This window comes from Cydia pomonella, chromosome 20 (genome assembly GCF_033807575.1).
Source record: "Cydia pomonella isolate Wapato2018A chromosome 20, ilCydPomo1, whole genome shotgun sequence".
In the NCBI taxonomy this organism is placed as follows: domain Eukaryota; kingdom Metazoa; phylum Arthropoda; class Insecta; order Lepidoptera; family Tortricidae; genus Cydia; species Cydia pomonella.
Window position 1 is genome coordinate 16,536,361 of NC_084722.1, and position 18,542 is coordinate 16,554,902.

Below are 18,542 nucleotides of genomic sequence, written 5' to 3' on the forward strand. Positions count from 1 at the left end.
TCATTCAAAATCGCCTCCTCTGGCTTTGACACAGGCCCTCAAACGACGAGGCCAGTCATCAATAGCGGCACGCACGATTGTCATGTCTAATTCCGTCACTGTCTTAACTATGGCCCGCTTGAGGGAGTTAAGATTTGTGTGGGGTCACGGCCAGTCTTCGGGGGCAATAAAGTCAATTTTGTTCCTTCGAAACCAGGCTTGAGTTGTTTTTGCCTTATGTGCAGGAGCTGAGTCCTGTTCAAAGATCCATGGCTGGTTTTGAAATAGGGTGTGGCTTAAGGGCTTCACTATTGGTTCGAGAACGGTTTTCAGTTTCCGGTTTTCACACCTTTTTCACAGAAATGAATCTGTGTTAGCCCTGAGTATGACACACCCAAAATCATGTTTGGCGGGTGCCCAAATTTGTGCAACGCAATAGGGTTGCTTCCATCTACAAATCTTAGGGCATAATTGTATCCCAATAAATTATTTTGGATTATAAGAACATGTTAAACTACTTTTAGGGGACCTGTAATGACCATATTTTTGTAAATATTGAATTTAAAATATCTTTTGGCACACGTCACGTGACCAAACTCGAAACGTCATTGAAGATTCTGATGACGTCACAACTCTCGGATTGACACTGTTGACAGTTAGGCGATTAACAACAAATGACAAATATCAGTTGACAGTTCGTATCTTCTACACGTGTATGTAGTTATGTGTCAAACCATAAACTGTGACGTCACACAATTTTCAAAGAGCGTTTTGGGCGCAAAAGCATCTGTCAAAATATATTTTGTTAATTTAACATATTTAAAGCCGTTTTTAGTATAAAAGCTGAATTTTAAGGCAACTTTTAGTTAATATAGAAAGTAATACAAGTGTTTCAAAAAATTGGAATACGATTCTCTTTTAGGCCCCAATTCATTATAGATACGACGAGATAAGCGTTATGTGTGGTATATAATTATAGCTCACAAATCCACTACAATATGTCATTTTTTATTTTTTCGGTAGCATTTGTTTTAACGGAAATAAAGAAGTTGCAAATCGAGTAACAGAACTTCAGAACAGATATCATTTGATATTTACCAGTCGCTTTTCGGTGAAGGAAAACATCGTGAGGAAACTGGACTAATCCCAACAAGGCTTAGTTTTACCCTCTGGGTTGGAAGGTCAGATGGCAGTGGCTTTCGTAAAAACTAGTGCCTACGCCAAATCTTGGGATTAGTTGTCAAAGCGGACCCCAGGCTCCATTGAGCCGTGGCAATATTCTGGGACAACGCTAGGAAGAAAGAAAGAAATCGAGTAACAGAACTTAGTAACCAACTAGGTATAATAGTTATGATGTAAATGTCCATATCATGTTGGAGTCATATATTAGCCAACTAATTATTCAAGATCAATACACTTAGCTCCCTTAGGTTCGCCTAAGTACAATCTCGGGCAAAATTGAGTTTTATAAAAGTGAACTAGTTTCTAGGTCATATTTTCTATGAATTGGGTCATTTTTGTAGACCCCAATTACAGTTACACTTTTCCTGGTTTTTCGCGGACCAGAATATCGATGACTTTTGTAACTTGATTTAGACGTTGCTATCATTTTCAATCCAAAAACACATAAAATCACAATTCAGAACATGCGGCAGCGTTGTTTTCTATCAAGTACCTCAATCACCAGGGCGGCTACCGGGAAAATCGAAATTCGTCAATTTCGGGCATTTTTCTCTGTCACTCTAATTACGTCTTAGTGAGAGTAAAAGAGAAAGATCCCCGCAATTTGCGAATTTAGGTTTTCGCGGTAGGCCCCCAGATCCTGTCAAGTTTCAGCAGTGTTACCAGGTGAGCGGAAGAGAATTATCGTACTTGAGTGTCAATATTATTGTACCGTTGAAAAAAATATCGTACGCCAATCAAAAAGGCAGCCCCTAAAAATGTCTAGCAAAATAAGCTTAAATTTCCAATTAATAATAAAAAAAAGACAATTTTCGTCTAAATTGCGCAAAAAATCTGTTTATGTTTGTGTATTTTTGGGATAGACTCAAACGGTATACAGGCAATTGAGACATTTTAAACTTTAAACTTACACCAAGGAGCCGAACACCCAAAAGATACTAATTTTAGCCTATTTCTGAGAGAAAGTGTCATATTTTGCTTCAAATTACTAGACTTTTAAGGTGGCATCATACAAGGGCTGAAATTATAGTACTTTAGTGTACGATAATGCTCTTTGGAACATTACGTCATACCGGGACCCAAATTATCGTATATGTACGACAATTATCGTACGCCTGGTCACACTGAGTGTCAGTGTCGACAGAGTCAGCTAAAAACGCGTCAAACATCGCAACGTCGCGCCGATGGCCGTCCGAGGCATAGAGTGGCAACGCCGCAATGTATTTGTACACGACATTTGTCACACACACATGAGTAAAATTTATCAAAATATAACGTTGATTATTGCATGATTTCTGTATGAAACAAAGTTTTTCTATTAATTTAGCGCAAATGAATATTCGAAAGTAGATAGATGCGCAACTATTTATGTAATAATATTGTGTAATTAATTAATAAATAGCGATTGTTTTTTGTATGAAAATCGAACCACCTTAAAGTTTAAATTCATAAAATGCAGTTTTTTCCACTTTTTATATGTAAAACCGAAAAATCACCGAAAAACCGGAAAACCCGGTTTTGTAATGTACAGAAACCGAAAAACCGGTTTTCAAAAATACTAGCGGTTTTGTGACCCCTAATTTTACTCAAGAATCGTAGTTATAAAATATATTTTATAATCAATAAATTTGATTTCAAGCATTAGTTTTAAATGCAGGTATGTGTAATTACAGGAATAGTTTATGTTAATAAATCTTGCAATTACACCTCACATTAATCGTAAAGCGTGAGAAACAATGTTACTTTGAATTACTATAGATGCAAATCATTAGGTAAGGTGTAAAACACTACATAGTAGGCCAATTCGAACCTGCACCTGACATCTAACCGATATTTGAATCATATTGGAATCATATCAGTTAGCTGTCATTCGCGCGGGCGTCTCGCTCACACTAACACATGTACGGATAATTCTGAACGAAATGAACGTATTGATCAATCTTCATGCAATATTAAATCATTTCAAAAACTGCGGCTGTAGCACGGTCGCTTTTTATCACTTGTCACTATGCCTGTCACTTTTGCACTTATACAATTGTCAGAACGTGACAGACATAGTAAGAAGTGATAGAAATGCGACCGTCCTACTACCGCTGGATGCAGATGAGTTTGGGAAATATATTCTAAATGTAGTGGTTCCCAAAATTGACTGCTACATTCGGGACCCACCTAATTATTGCCGAAACCCCGGCCTTACTTAGCTTCAAATAGGCAAGGATAGTTGCCGGCAACTGAGAGCCAGTTTTTCGTTAGCTGCATTTTATTGTTGGCATGTCGTCATTTGGCTCGCGACTCGCGACCCACCAATGGGTCACAACACTCGCGACCCATTGTTTGAAAAATGCTACTTACTTAACTTAGAAAAGTGTGAGTGATTTCAACGTGGTAGTCTATAAAAAACGATTACCAGAAACCAGCAAGTAATGAGGTGGCAATTGTATTGTCTGCGAGCACGAGTTTCTTTAATGACAAGTTTGTCATAGCGATAACATGATTGATTGAGCATGAAAAGTAGGTATTAATTATCTATATGTCTTTCTTGTCACGGAAAAATGGTGTTTCGTATCTTTGGGAGGCGTGCTCGGAGCCTAAGCCAAGATGTAGACTTTTGACAGTAATAAAGTGTAAGGGGTACACCGAGCGGATGCTGCCCTTGCCAGAGTCATAGGACTCACGCAGAGGAAGCACCCGCCAGCGTTATTGAGAATTGATGGAATCTAGAATGAACTTTTGGACCCGGGTACGTCCTTCAACTACGTCCAAAAGAGAGGTATGGGAATTATGAATGTCATCTCGCTTTGTGTGGTAGGGCACAGTCAGTGGATGTCATTCCAGATCTAGAGCAGAGCCCAACTGGGGAAGTACCTCCACCTTACAGAAAACAGCAGCCAAATAACACTAGACCCTACTCATAGTGTTGTGTTCCTGCCGGTGAGTAAGGTAGCCAGAGCTTAATGAGGGATGGGGGGGGGGGGGCGGATTTAGGGTCGGCAACGCGCTTGTAACTCCTCTGGAGTTGCAGGCGTACATAGGCTACGGAGACTGCTTACCATCAGGCGGGCCGTATGCTTGTTTGCCAACGACGTAGTATTAAAAAAAAGAACTAGGCTATTGGGTAAAAGCGATGGACTAAATATAATTCTGGGTTATAGGAAATAAAATGTCTGCCTAATAAAACGGTATGCATTCATTATCTTATTGTTATGATATTTTCTTACGAATCGATGAGCAAAACTACCTTTCTACCTTTGCAAATATGTGCATATACCAATTGCATATATTTGCCTTTATACATACCGACTAATTTCTGAAATCGCTTACTATCGCCCACTACCTAATGCATCATATAGTATTTAGTTATGTGTCTAGGATTAGCTACTTACTTGGTCAATAAAAGTTTTTATTGGCTAAAATAAAATTTTATCTTATTTTATACCTTTAAACGAGCAATTCTTCTTTATATACGTATACAGTGTGTATACTGTCGTGGAGGAAAATGCACGTTTTATGTGTAAGTAAGTTAGTTTTAATAGAACCTTATGTACATTTTACTCTTTGATGCAGCGTCAGCTCAGATGGTGTGGGCATGTTCTCCGAATGGACGATCGCCGCTTGCCTAAAGCTATATTCTACTCAGAATTAGCAGAGGGAAAGCGGAAGCACGGCGGTCAACACCTTCGATATAAGGACGTGCTAAAGCGCCACCTAAAGGCGTGTGCGATCGATAATGCACGTTGGGGGGAGCTCGCTGCGAAACGGTCATCTTGGCGATCTACCATCTTCGAATCTACCAAGTCGTTTGAGGAAAACCGCCTCGCTACATTAGACGTAAAACGCCAATTACGCAAGGATAGACCTAAGCCCTCCTATGTGTATACATACAACGCGGCCGGTCAACTATACTGTTGTGAATGTGAAAGGGTGTTTAAGAGCAAGTTTGGCCTGGCCAGCCACATAAGAGCTCATGAGAGGAAAAACCCTTGATTGCTGAGGTCGCCGTCATCGAAATCGATGTGGAGGACTGTATATAGTTATGTTTCTAGGATTAGCTACTTCTTTAAAGTTTAAAGTCTTGCCGTCATGTATCTCTCTCACTTGCTTAAAGGTTACCTGGAAGAGATACCTTAAGGGGATAGGTTCGCCTTTGTACACATTTACTGTATTCTTTCTGTGTTATATACTTGTTTTGTGAAATAAACTGTTTACTACTACTATCTTTGACAAAAACGTATAAATTGAAAACGTGGTTTCTTATTGCGTTTTGCACGTTTTCTATGATAATTGACGTTTGCCGGCGGCCAGGAGCTATTCCAACAGCTTTCCAAGGTGTTTTTTCAATCACCATCGTCACCATCAAATCAGCCCTTTATCGTCCACTACTTAGCATTTTCTTCTCTTCTAGTATGCCACTTGTCCCGGTCCTGGGGGCCTAGCTTCGAGCAGCACCGGCTTCCGACACGTCGGAAGGGAGGAGCTCAAGCGATATCTCACCGTACAAATCATTCTGCCATTTTTTGTGGGGGAACCGTGCACATAGTCGCACTCCTCACTCACTACATACAAAATCCAATCTGTAATGATGACACAAATACATAGAAAATGACACACGTCAAAGACAAATCTTGCACACCTCGATCTCTTTTTGTGTAAGGACGAGTCACAACATCCACCGCCATAGGTACAGTTGTAACTTCGGTAGAGGGTAAATAGTACGAATGCCGTTTCCCTTTCCGGTGTTGCTCGAAGGGGCCTAGCCAAGGTGCGAATCGTTTGCGCCTTAGTGACTTACCGCAATATCGGTATGACGACAGATGCATGTTCGCATTGGTCTCTAAGTGTGTATTATATAAGTCATTGTGTATTTCTCTGTTTGCCTATGTGTTTTTAAATTGTGTGTAGTTGCAGCAAACAAATAAACGCTTTTTCTATCTATCTGTCTATCTATGGTGACAAATGATAAAGAGCCGACCATCTTAGCCCTACCTTACACAGTAATAGGTGTTAAAAGTATAAACCAGTTCTTCTGAGTCAAATGCTCGATTTACGATGAGAATAACGTAATTATAAATTATAAAGAGTTGTCGCACTGTGGTCGCATTGACGGATGCAGACTAAATTATCTGTCATTAAATTAATCGCTGTCAAGTGTCTTCATAGAAAGGCAGATTGCACGAAATATGCGTTGTCAGCTGCGACGCAATAAATATACGAAGCTATAGGTACTTTTGACTTCGAAAAACGGTCCACATGACTGACACTTATATGACACATATCACTGAAACTTATCCCCAGACATAGAAGTTTTTGTGGCAAAAACAAGTGCTTGAGAAAATGAAACATCGACAAATAATAAAATCGATAAGTCAGTCATAAATTAATAATTAAAAGATATAAATTCTACTTGCTGTAATTTCCCGGTAAATTTAAAGAATGCAAATCGATTACAAATCCGACCATCTTCTCCTCTTCCTCCTTCTTCCTCGCGTTGCCACGGCTCATGGGAGCCTGGGGTCCGCTTGGCAAATCCGACCATAATGTATTTAAAAATAAAAACGTGAACTATAGAATACAGTGTCAAAAAATAAACAATCTACCTATGGGTGTATCAAAGAAGATATGGAACGTGTTGTGTATTTCGCGGTAGCTATCTTTTATACAATGTTAAAAATATCTATAACGCTAGGGTATCGTCGATAATAGACATGTCGATATTTGATTTTGTCAATAACTTTATTTTTCCCCAAATCTTCTGTCTTTATTTTGCCACAAAAACTTAATTGCCACTTTTGCCAATTGCCACAAAAACTTCTGTCTGGTTATCCCTTTCCATAAACACACCTCGCACGCAGCTTTGAAATAAGTATTACTTACCTAATGCACAAATTCAATTGATCAATAAATTGGTCAATAAAAGTTTTTATTGGCTAAAATAAAATCTTATCTTATTTTATACCTTTAAACGAGCAATTCTTCTTTATATACGTATACAGTGTGTATACTGTCGTGGAGGAAAATGCACGTTTTATGTGTAAGTAAGTTAATTTTAATAGAACCTTATGTACATTTTACTCTTTTAGGAGAACCTAATAAATAAAATATATTTATGTATTTAGGGGATATCGGAAACAGCTCTAACGATTTCGATGATTTTCTATTTTGGGGGTTTCGGGGGCGACAGATCAATCTAGCTAGGTCTTATCTCTGGGAAAACGCGCATTTTCGAGTTTTTATATGTTTTCCGAGCAAAGTTCTGTCTCCCAGATGTTTCTATAATTATTTCAAACTTCTTGCGCGGCATTAACTATGATATTTGACTACCGGTCTAGCCTAGTGGGTAGTGATTTAAACAAAAAAATATTACTTTGATAATCCGCGAAAAGATAACTCCGCGAGAAGAATTCAGTCGTCGGACTTCGGACCGTCAACATCTCGTGAGGATGCCTCGTAGAGAGGCGAAACCATTGACATATCTAAGGACGGCCCTAACGGGCACTAAGAATGGCGCTAGTTCAGTGGTGTCACTTTCAAATTCAAGCCAAACGTGCAGTCTAACGGAACTAGTTGCGACCAATCGCGCACGTGATTTCAACTTATCAACCAATCGCGTTGCGGCGTTAGACTGCACGATTGGCTCGAATTCGTGTGCGTGACACCGCTGTGCTGGCCCCTTTCTTATTGTCCGTAAGGCCCGTCCTTAGAAATATATGTTAATGGGCGAAACACGTGTCGGGTTTTGTACTTTCGGTGGTGAGTTGTTATATTAAATTGCGTATTTATTTTTGTGGTGGGAGTATGAAAACAGTAATTGCATGTACAAATGTACAATACGCAAGTAAGCATGCATGTACAATACGCAAGTAAGTATATCAAGTAGCGCTGATTGACTAGCACCGACGAGCACGTTATTTTTTCGCGGATTAGCAAAGTAGCATTTTTTGTTTTAATTAATAGGGATTACCGCAAAGTAACGCCTGATTCTATTCATTACTAGTGGTAGTGCATAAATATATATATTTTTTTAATTTTCCGAATAAAATTATTCCAAAAGCGTTCATTGTTTTTTCAAATCAGTTTTGTCCTTGAACAAACAAGATATAAACAACAATTTTTCGGTGTAATGTACGGAAATATATTAAAATGAGTCACATTATGTACAATTTTGTTTATATTACAGCAATTTCGATCGCATTTCATGTCATTTGCTGAATTGTTCAACTCGTAAAATTCATTTCCAGTACCCCTAGTGTAAATAAATTCGATTTCGAAACGTGACGTACGCGTTTGCGTTTAGTCTCATTTTGTATTGGATTTAGAAAGAGCGCGCCAAGCGGGACGTTTTGGAAGCTCAAAATCCTATACAAAATGAGACTTAACGCAAACGCGTTCGTCACGTTATGATGTCGATCAAATTTACACTAGGGGTACTGTTATTTAAAATCGACTTCAGTTACAGGTGTATGAGTGTAATTAGTAATTACAATACAAGCTTATATTCAACTTGCCCTGCAGCGGTATCATGGTCACAGTTTTATCACCTGTCATGTCATGCGTCACTTTCGCACTTACATACTTGTTAGAACGTGACAGGCATGGTGACGAATGATAAAGAGCCGAGCATATTAGCCCTACTGTTAGTGTGTTCTTGTGGGTCAAATCTTGGCAGGTAAATTTGACCCCCTTCACGATTTTCGATAAAAATTCTAAAATTTTGCATACATGTATAAATCGAGTGACAATGCAATATTATGACGACATAGAATGGAGTGATGATGATGGAGTATTCCTCTACATCATAAAACACATTTGGGATTTGAGATGGCCAAATATATATTTGAATGACGAATAATTATTGAGAATAAGAAAATCATTCGCGAATAACGAGTTAATTTTTCAATTTATTCGCGAATAATATTGGTCGAATAGTTAGCTTAAAAAACAACTATTTAGCTGTTTTCTATTCCAATAAAAAAATGTTTTCTTTCGATATAAATCTGGTTTGTTTGATGTCACCTAGGTCTACCATAATATGTGAATAATTATCAACACACGGTTCTGCCTGAAACAGTAGTCTCTGATGAGAAAGTTTAGTTACGTGGTTTTCTCGCTCTTTCATTTATATTTTATATAGTTGGCTACTTACGATGTTATTCATTCTTTAGCCCTAAAATACGCTGAAGTTGCTCATTCAGATAGACGAGTACTAAATTATAATTGTTGTTATTTATTCGAATAAAGTAACGAATAATTCTGTATTCGTTAATAATCCCACAATGAATTATTGTTTTTACGAATAAAAGATTTAATTCATCAATAAAAGTTTTGTCTCTATGAGGTTTTCAGTTGGGATATGTCGGGGTTCTGGATGAACTACTCGTATAACACTTAATTTACTGTCTTAACTTACCATCGAGGTACTTTTCTGGCAAATGTGGTTGCGTCTCCAGCCATTTCCGTAAATTTATCTACGTACAACGTACCATCGAGGTACATTTCTGGCAGATACTCAATACTCAATATTTTATTGCAAATTCACAAAGTAGTTGTACAAAAGGTAAACTTATAAGCTACGTCTTTGTGAACCCTGTTGGTTCATGTGGTTGTTAAATGTGGTTGCATCTCCAGCCATTCCCGTCACTTTGTCTACAGTATGATTTACCATCGAGGTACTTTTCTGGCAGATGTGGTTGAGTCTTCAGCCATTCCCGACACTTTGTCTACAGTATGACTTACCATCGAGATACTTTTCTGGCAGATGTGGTTGCGTCTTCAGCCATTCCCGTAACTTTGTCTACAGTATGACTTACCATCGAGGTATTTTTCTGGCAGATGTGGTTGCGTCGTCAGCCATTCCCGTAACTTCTGAATGTCTTCCGGCGATATATCAGGGTTCTTGATGTACTCCTGCTCGATCGGGAATTGTGCCACCGCTTTGGACATTTTTAACTGTAACCAAATAAGGAGGTTTCAGATGCAGTTATCTTAGCTTGAGCGATGACGGTCCAGGTTTTGAAATATTTTTTTTAATAAAAATAAACAAAGACTTTTCGGAAATGTAAAAGTGAGCGATGACGGTTGAGGTTTTGAAACATTTTTTTAATAAAAATAAACAAAGACTTTTCGTAAATGTTAAAGTCTACTCAAAATACTCTGGACATTCTTCTTATAACAATATTATTATTAGAATTTTATAATATTCTTTGACCTAATTTCGAATAACATTATTTTATAGCTTTCAATGCTAATAAATATAGTCTCTTGACTCTAAATTGTCAGGGCAAAAAGATTTAAATTTATATTTCATCGTTCTGATAAATTTATTCTGATTTTTTTCAATTGTGTTAAGTGAACATTGAAATGTGGATTCAGACTGTAGTAGCGTATTCTAAGTTGGACCTAACAAATGCGTTAAAGAGAAGTTGCAGAGTCTTAGGGTTTGTAAAATCCCTGCTCACTTCAGACACAACCCTTAAATTTTTGTTGTTTAATGAATAATTATACTCTACCTTATTGCGTTTTCTTGTAAATGTAATGGCACAGCAGTTTTCGACATTCAAGTACAGTTCATTCAGAACAATATAAACTCAGTCTATCAAGATCAGCTTGAACTTTCATACAATCATCACTTGATGTAATAATGGTGTATATTTTAGTATCGTCGGCATATAATAATAAGTCAGAAAATTTGAAACAATCAACGACGTCATTAATGTAAATGTTGAATAATAATGGACCCAAATGGGACCCCTTACAAACGTACTTATTATGTGTGTAAAACTTCTGCTTGCTTGTGTATTACAATTTCTAGCAGCGAAAACTAGTGCCAGGCATAGATATATAGTCCTCCTCATGTGTTACTTGAACATTCATGATAAATTCCGTGTTATTTAAGAATATCGTTTTAAAATGAGAGCGTAGCTTGAATTGTTAGTCGGCGGTCTGATTCATGTTAAATATCCTTAAACCTAAAAGCTTAAAGAGCTTAGGCAGCCGAAATTATTTATCATATTAGTAAGGAAGTAGGAATTTGTGAAACTAGGTGTCAGATACTTAATTTATGGTTCCTTGTTCTATTCGCGATGCGCCCCGATCCAGTGGAGTTCATATAGTTCATATAGTCATATACACAAATATTTTGTGTATTATAATAAATTGTACACACGTAGATCAAACGACTCAGTAATGGGTACCATAATAATAATGTTTAGGTAATCTAAGTATGTAGTTTATTTTGATCGTATAATTATTAAATTGTGAGTTTTAAAAACGTTGTCCAAGTTATGTTGTCCTCTCCTACAGCACTTCTGCATGCATGGGCTCGAAACAAATTCATCTCTACATTTGGTAGAGCCGTGTTGATTTCCTTGGAAATATATAGCCCTTTCTGCATCTGTTATACAGGATGTTTATTAAGAAAATAACGAGTTTTTATTAAAAAAAAATCGTTATTTTTCTTTCACTAAAAACGGTATTTGGGAGAATCAACTTTTTAGCGTCACTCGTTGCCATGGTTACGATTAGTTGTCCAGGGGACAAAAGTTCATTGAAATACTGATTTTATGGTACTTAAATGTATTAAACTTGCGTTTTTGTGGTCGTTATAACCAATGTCCATAATGGGCCCCCTACTAAGCATGTTAATAGAACCGCATACAACGTCTCTTCAAACAAACTGTGCCACTGTTGTCCCTTGGACAACGGGACAGGATAACAAAACAAAAAAAGTTGATTCACCCATTTACTACATTAGCATTAAACATTAGTGATTTTTTTTACTAGAAACGTTATTTTTGCACAAACAGGATAACCCCAAAAAATGATCTGACTAGACGAGAACATATGCATCGGGGCTCGTACCAGCGATGCTGACTGTACAGTGTCGAAATATTTTTTCGTGTCACGTTCACGGCGTGTGAATCCTGTTTGTCGAGTTTTTGTTTTTATTTAAGTGTTACGTGTTGATTGCATGTCATAAATACATAAAAACCGGATAAGTGTGTGTCGCGATCGCACACCGAGGGTTCCGTACAAATTCAATTTTTTATTTATTAAAAAATATTTTTTTTACAAAAAAAAAACTGATTTTTCCCTGTACTTGTATAGTTTTAGACGCTACTTGCCAAAGTTCATAGTTCTAGGTTAATGGAAAGTACCCTAGAGTCAGATACCTTTTGATTCCTTTGAGAGCGTTGAAATATACGTTTTTAGCAATTGACTTATGTAATATTTTCGACGACCGGTTTGGCCTAGTGGGTAGTGACCCTGCCTACGAAGCTGATGGTCCCGGGTTGAAATCCTGGTAAGGGCATTTATTCGTAATGCCCTTACCAGGATTTCAACGTGACAAATTTTCGTGTGATGAGCATGGATATTTGTTCCTGAGTCATGGATGTTTTCTATGTATTTAAGTATTTATAAATATTTATATATTATATATATCGTTGTCTAAGTACCCTCAACACGAGCCTTATTGAGCTTACTGTGGGACTTAGTCAATTTGTGTAATAATGTCCTATAATATAAAAAAAAAAAAATATCTGTGTAATAATTTATTTATAATATATAAGTCAATGTTTTTTGCGGCAAAAACGGCCGTAGGTACCTATTTTTTACGTTAACTTAGAAGTTTGATTTTCTTCACGGCTTCATGAGACTGTAGACGTGAGTATATAGTTTTCATTTCAACTTGATACCTCCACGCGTTCCCGAGATCCACGGAACCCTAAAAACGTTTACTGGTTTTAAGGTGATACATAAACAGGTGTTAATTCGCATGTTGACCTTACCCGACTGCCGAAGGAGGGTTATGTTTCCGAGAGTATGTATTGTACGTTGAATAAAATTGGTGTCTGTACCCAATGTCACCATGACACTAACCTAACGGCGTTTATAATCTGAGATAAAAAAAAAAAAAAAAAAAACTATAATCTGAGATAAGCTTCTTACTTGAAAATATTACAAATTAACCATTACAAATTGAACCATAAGCCGTAACGGACGGTTACAGATTATAGTTCAATTTGTAATGGTTATTTTCAATATTTTCAATTCTAATTGACGTTCGGCCAACACTGCTTCTCACTGTGACAAGGTAGGAAGTGGCATAGACATAAAATCCCCTGACTTTATCTTTTTAGGGTTCCGTAGCCAAATGGCAAAAAACGGAACCCTTATGGATTCGTCATGTCTGTCTGTCTGTCCGTTCGTATGTTACAGCCACTTTTTTCCGAGACTATAAGAACTATACTGTTGAAACTTAGTAAGTAGATGTATTCTGTCAGCCGCATTAAGATTTTCACACAAAAATAGAAAAAAAAAACAATCAATTTTAGGGGGTTCCCCATACTTAGACCTGAAACTCATTTTTTTTTCATCAAACCCATACGTGTGGGTGGTGATATCTATGGATAGGTCTTTAAAAATGATATTGAGGTTTCAAATATCATTTTTTTCTAAACTGAATAGTTTGCGCGAGAGACACTTCCAAAGTGGTAAAATGTGTGTCCCCCCGTAACTTCTAAAATAAGAGAATGATAAAACTACAAAACATATATGATGTAAATTACCATGCAAACTTCCACCGAAAATTGTTTTGAACGAGATTTAGTAAGTAGTTTTTTTTTAATACGTCATAATTGGTATGGAACCCTTCATGGGCGAGTCCGACCCGCACTTGGCCGCTTTTTATTTCATGTGATAGTCAGCGAACGAGCAGACGAGCCGGGTGATGGGAAGCGGTCATCGTCGCCCATGGACATAAGCAATTTTTTTTAAAGATCGCAAACTAAGCGACATGTCAAAATTGACGTTTATTTCGATTCCGCTGTGATCCCAATAAGATCTATCGACGATATTTCTAACGTCAAAGTGACATTGGTTGCCCGAATCGAGCTGTTTCTGTTAATTACACCACTCCACGCTAGTTGGATACTCCGAGGGCGAAAATGTGTTTTAGGGCTACATCGCTGCGAAGAAGATATACCTTCTCACAGCCCGATTCTCTCCCGTCCACTCCAAGTGACCAAGCCTGCGAAGTCGTGCGGCTATAATCTCGCTAATTATATTGGGTGCCGCAACTAGCTACTCTAGCTCCCTATTTTTCCTACGCTTTCATCTTCTCTATCTTCATCTCTGATAGGTCCCAGAATATTCCGCCAGAATTTCGTCTTCTTCACTAAGAACTTTATCTTTTTTTTCTGATTCAGAGTCCAAGTGTAATACTTACCGATGCCATTCATCAAAATCTAATTATTGTCTTATAGACTTGAATCATGGACAGTCTACTGATCAGCTTGGACACTAGAACTCGGTGAAACGCTGCTGAGCATCTAAGGGCATTTTGGATTCGAACATCTATCTCCTCTTCCCGATTACTTTAGGTAGGTCTTTTCTTTTCGATCTGCGGTGGCAGCATGGTTCTATTTTTATCACTTGTCACTATGCCCTTCATGACAAATGATAAATAGCCGACCATCTTAGCCCTATTCATTTGGAGATATTCTAGTGGTTGATTATCAGACCAATTTTCTCTCTTTCCTACTCTACTATCCTAGCCTTGGCCTCCAGGTAGCTTTTGTTTTGAGCCTATAGCCCCAAGTCATCAGGATATCCAATGATCTAATGTTTGCATTAAGCAACATTCGCATTCATTGTATAAAGTTACTGCGTGACATGATGTACTTATCAAAATTGATGTGCTGTTAGTATTTGAATTGATTAAATATATGAAAATACTATATTTAAATGACAAAATGGTATGAAATTATTCATAAATTTCATGAGAAAATTGTTTCGGTTATAGGTCAATAACCATATTTAACGGATCCGTAATATCCGGATCTTATGACCCGCTAGATCCGGATCTTATAGTTGACGGATATCCGGATATCCGAAATATCCGGATCTCAAACCCTACGCGCAGCGATTGTTCCGAGACAGTTTGTTTGATACTTTAAGAACCATTACATTATTTTCAGCCGATTTCACCCCTTTCCGGGGGGGGGGGGGGGGGGGTGAATTTAGTAACGATTGTATAAAGTTCGATTTTTAGCCCATACAAAACAATCCGTAGTGATTTTATTAGTCCTTAGAATTAGTTCCTGACTTTAGGGAAATTTGACTTAATTTGACCGTACTACAGCTGTTGCATTTTCAACTATTTCAAATTAAAATTATGTAAACGACGTGGATTATTTACAATTCGCAAATGCGACGTCTTGAAAGCCAATTTTGTGTCATGTCTGCTTAATATTTTTTTGGCATAAAGGGGACGTGTTTTGCAAAAAATGCAATAAAAAAAAAAAATTACGTTTTCGGTCGACATTTTTGTCCTTGACATCTTTAATAGCCGGCTCTCGGTTCACGACAGCATAAATATGTACACGTGTTGTCGTATGGCCTTGGAAACCTGTATCTCTCGTTCTCTGAGGTTTGCTGAACTATGGACTAATCAAAAAACCTGTTGCAAATTTTGGCGAATTTGTACATAATTCGCACCCGGCTGTGGCTTAAGGCCCAGATTTAGGCATATTGCTAAATATTTAACTTGGGTTTAGTAGCAATAGCATATGTTTATGAGAAATTTGAGAGGAAACATAGTGGTTATTTTTCCATACAAACAAATGTTCTCAACATTTTCCTTTCCGGATTTTGGCCCTAGTTTTTTTTTTATATGAATTCAATATTACCAACACCTGTGTCAGTATGTTCTGCATTTTTTTATTCTTGTTTTTATAAGAACTAGGTTATTTTCAAAAGCGAATAAAATGGCCCAGTAAATGCGCCGTAAACCTATATCTATATATAAAATAAATGTAAAAAAGTATAAAGATCAATAACAAGTATCAAGGAGTGACAAAATTAAAAAGGTTCAAAAGGTACAAAAGGTTCAAAAAGTTAAAAAGGATAAAACGTTAAAAAGGTTCAAAAGTTAAAAAGATTAAACAGAATAACGCACATTGCAGGATCTTAAATATCGCACATGTATATAAGTTGTAAATAAATTGTTAATAGCACATTGTTACTTGTATAATTTAAGTAAAAAAGCAAATAAATGTTAATTCATCGAAACATTTGTTATTTTCCAATTAACTCCTTCTTTGTATTATACAAAATAATGATAATTTAGTGATAATAATTCAATTCAAATCATAAATAAAAGTATGTAATTTTTCATTAATGTTTTCTTATAACGTTATCACGCAAAATTAACCGTAAACCAACTTTACAGACAACCAATTTTTTTATGAAAACTAGTGTGGTTGCGCGTAAAATGGCAAACCGGGCCTAATTTAACTTTTTATAAACGGTGGAAATCGAGTTTTTAAATGCTTCGCTGTAGGTATAGCTGTCGTTTTATTTGTATAATTTATGAGTCGTTCTACAGGATAAGTTACGTACATATTTGTGGGATCGATACCTACCGCAAAATCTAAAAAGAAAGATGGTCCATGGTCTTTAGACTTCCAACTAAGAAAATTATTATTAGAAAATGTTATGGTTCGCATTTTGAAAGTCTGTTAAAACTCTGTCTATTTTTATTTTTTATATTTTCGGTTGAAACTTTTGTTATTGTATTATGAATTTTATCTGAGTCGAGTCGTTATAGTAAATACAGTATGTTCTGATTACATCTCGCCACTTAATGACATGCGATTTTTTTAAATTCGTAATTTTATTCTAGGTGCAGTTAAATATTAAACATTAACTAATTCCAGATACAGCAATGATATTAAATAAATAAATAAATAAATATTATAGAACATTATTACACAAATTGACTAAGTCCCACAGTAAGCTCAATAAGGCTTGTGTTGAAGGTACTTAGGCAACGATATATATAATATATAAATATTTATAAATACTTAAATACATAGAAAACACCCATGACTCAGGAACAAATATCCATGCTCATCACACGAATAAATGCCCTTACCAGGATTTGAACCTAGAGGGTCACTATCCACTAGGCCAAACTGGTCGTCAAATCGTGTAGAGGATATTAATATAAAATAAATGTCAAGAAAAGTACACTTACGTGTATTTACTGATACATACAGGTACATATAATGTGTACTTTCTGGTGCTCCGTATATAAACTTCATTCAGATCACAGAGCACTTATGGGATCATTTCGGTTTTGCAAATGCGTTTTTCTCTGAGACCGATTGACGTATATCGAAAATTTGGAAAACTTCTAACAACTATAATCTGTGCGGAAAGAGAAGAGTCGTAGAATGTATTGGATCCCATACATTTCTCGGCTTTTCTCTTTTTTTATTATTTGGAAAACAAACAGCTAACAATGTTACATAATATGAATTAATATTAATAGAACACAAGCCAAAACAGTTTCCACTAGTTAATGAAATCATAAAAGCTCAAAGAGAACTTAGTAAAATACATAAAGTATTATCCAAAGCAATCAAGTAGTAAATCGAAAGCTATTTAACAGGTATTTTAGCGGACGCTTATGTTTGTTAATTTGGGAGAAGAAAAGGTACAGTACAATTCTTACGTTAGTGCGTTATGTAGCTTGATGTTAAGTGTTAAGTTAGGTTTTTTTTTCTTCATTGAGGTAACAAATTTACCCAGCTTCATATTGAACACATCAAAATTGGCATATTTAGAGTTATACGTTGAGCATGCTCTAACTAGATATGAGTTTTTGTTGTACATTGTACGAAATAATGGAATGGCGAATAACGCTTTTGATCCGCACTTATTGATTTATTTTACTTAAAAAATACGATTTTTTACATATTTATATTTGAGTTATGTACAATAATAATAAAGTTATTATTATTGTTTAACAAAAACTATATTATTTTAACTCATTTATAAGTGTAAATGAGTTAAAATAATCTTTTTTCGCACTGGCCTACAAAATAAAAGACAAAAACTTACCAAATTATTTTGTCACTAAATATCACAACACCGTAAAAAAATTACTTAATAAAAAATTAAATACTACTGAATTCACAAACTATGAACAATTATATTTCGAAGCCTGGCGCTTAAGCCGAAGCGCGCAGGTCAACTGCGCGGGAGTTCGCCGTGACGAAGGATTTCGACTTAAGGCTGAATCACATTGACGGCCCGATTCTTCTTCTCCGATCCTTACAAGATCGATAACTAAACGACATGTCAAAACTGACGTTTATTTCGATTCCGCTGTGATCCCAATAAGATCTATTTACGATATTTCTAACGTCAAAGTGACATTGGTTGCCTGAATCGAGCTGCTTCTGTCAAATATACGACATAGAAACGATATCTAAACCAGAACTTATAGTTATCGTATTTTATTCTTCGAATCGGACCGTTAGTCAAGTGCAAGTGATAAAAAATAAAAACCGGACAAGTGTGAGTCGGACTCGCCCACC

General features: G+C 36.5%; 1 protein-coding gene across 1 annotated transcript in view; it reads right to left on the minus strand.

Annotated features, from left to right (window-relative positions):
* Window positions 1–18,216, minus strand: part of LOC133528779 (clavesin-1-like) — a 29,982-nt gene extending 11,766 nt beyond the window's left edge. The window contains exons 1-2 of the mRNA XM_061866245.1: window positions 18,064–18,216; window positions 9,966–10,104 (exon numbers count right to left, since the gene is read on the minus strand). Coding sequence (XP_061722229.1) covers window positions 9,966–10,098 — 133 coding nt within the window. The 5' untranslated portion in view covers window positions 10,099–10,104; window positions 18,064–18,216. The remainder of the gene's footprint in view (window positions 1–9,965; window positions 10,105–18,063) is intronic.
* Between the last annotated feature and the right edge of the window lie 326 nt (window positions 18,217–18,542).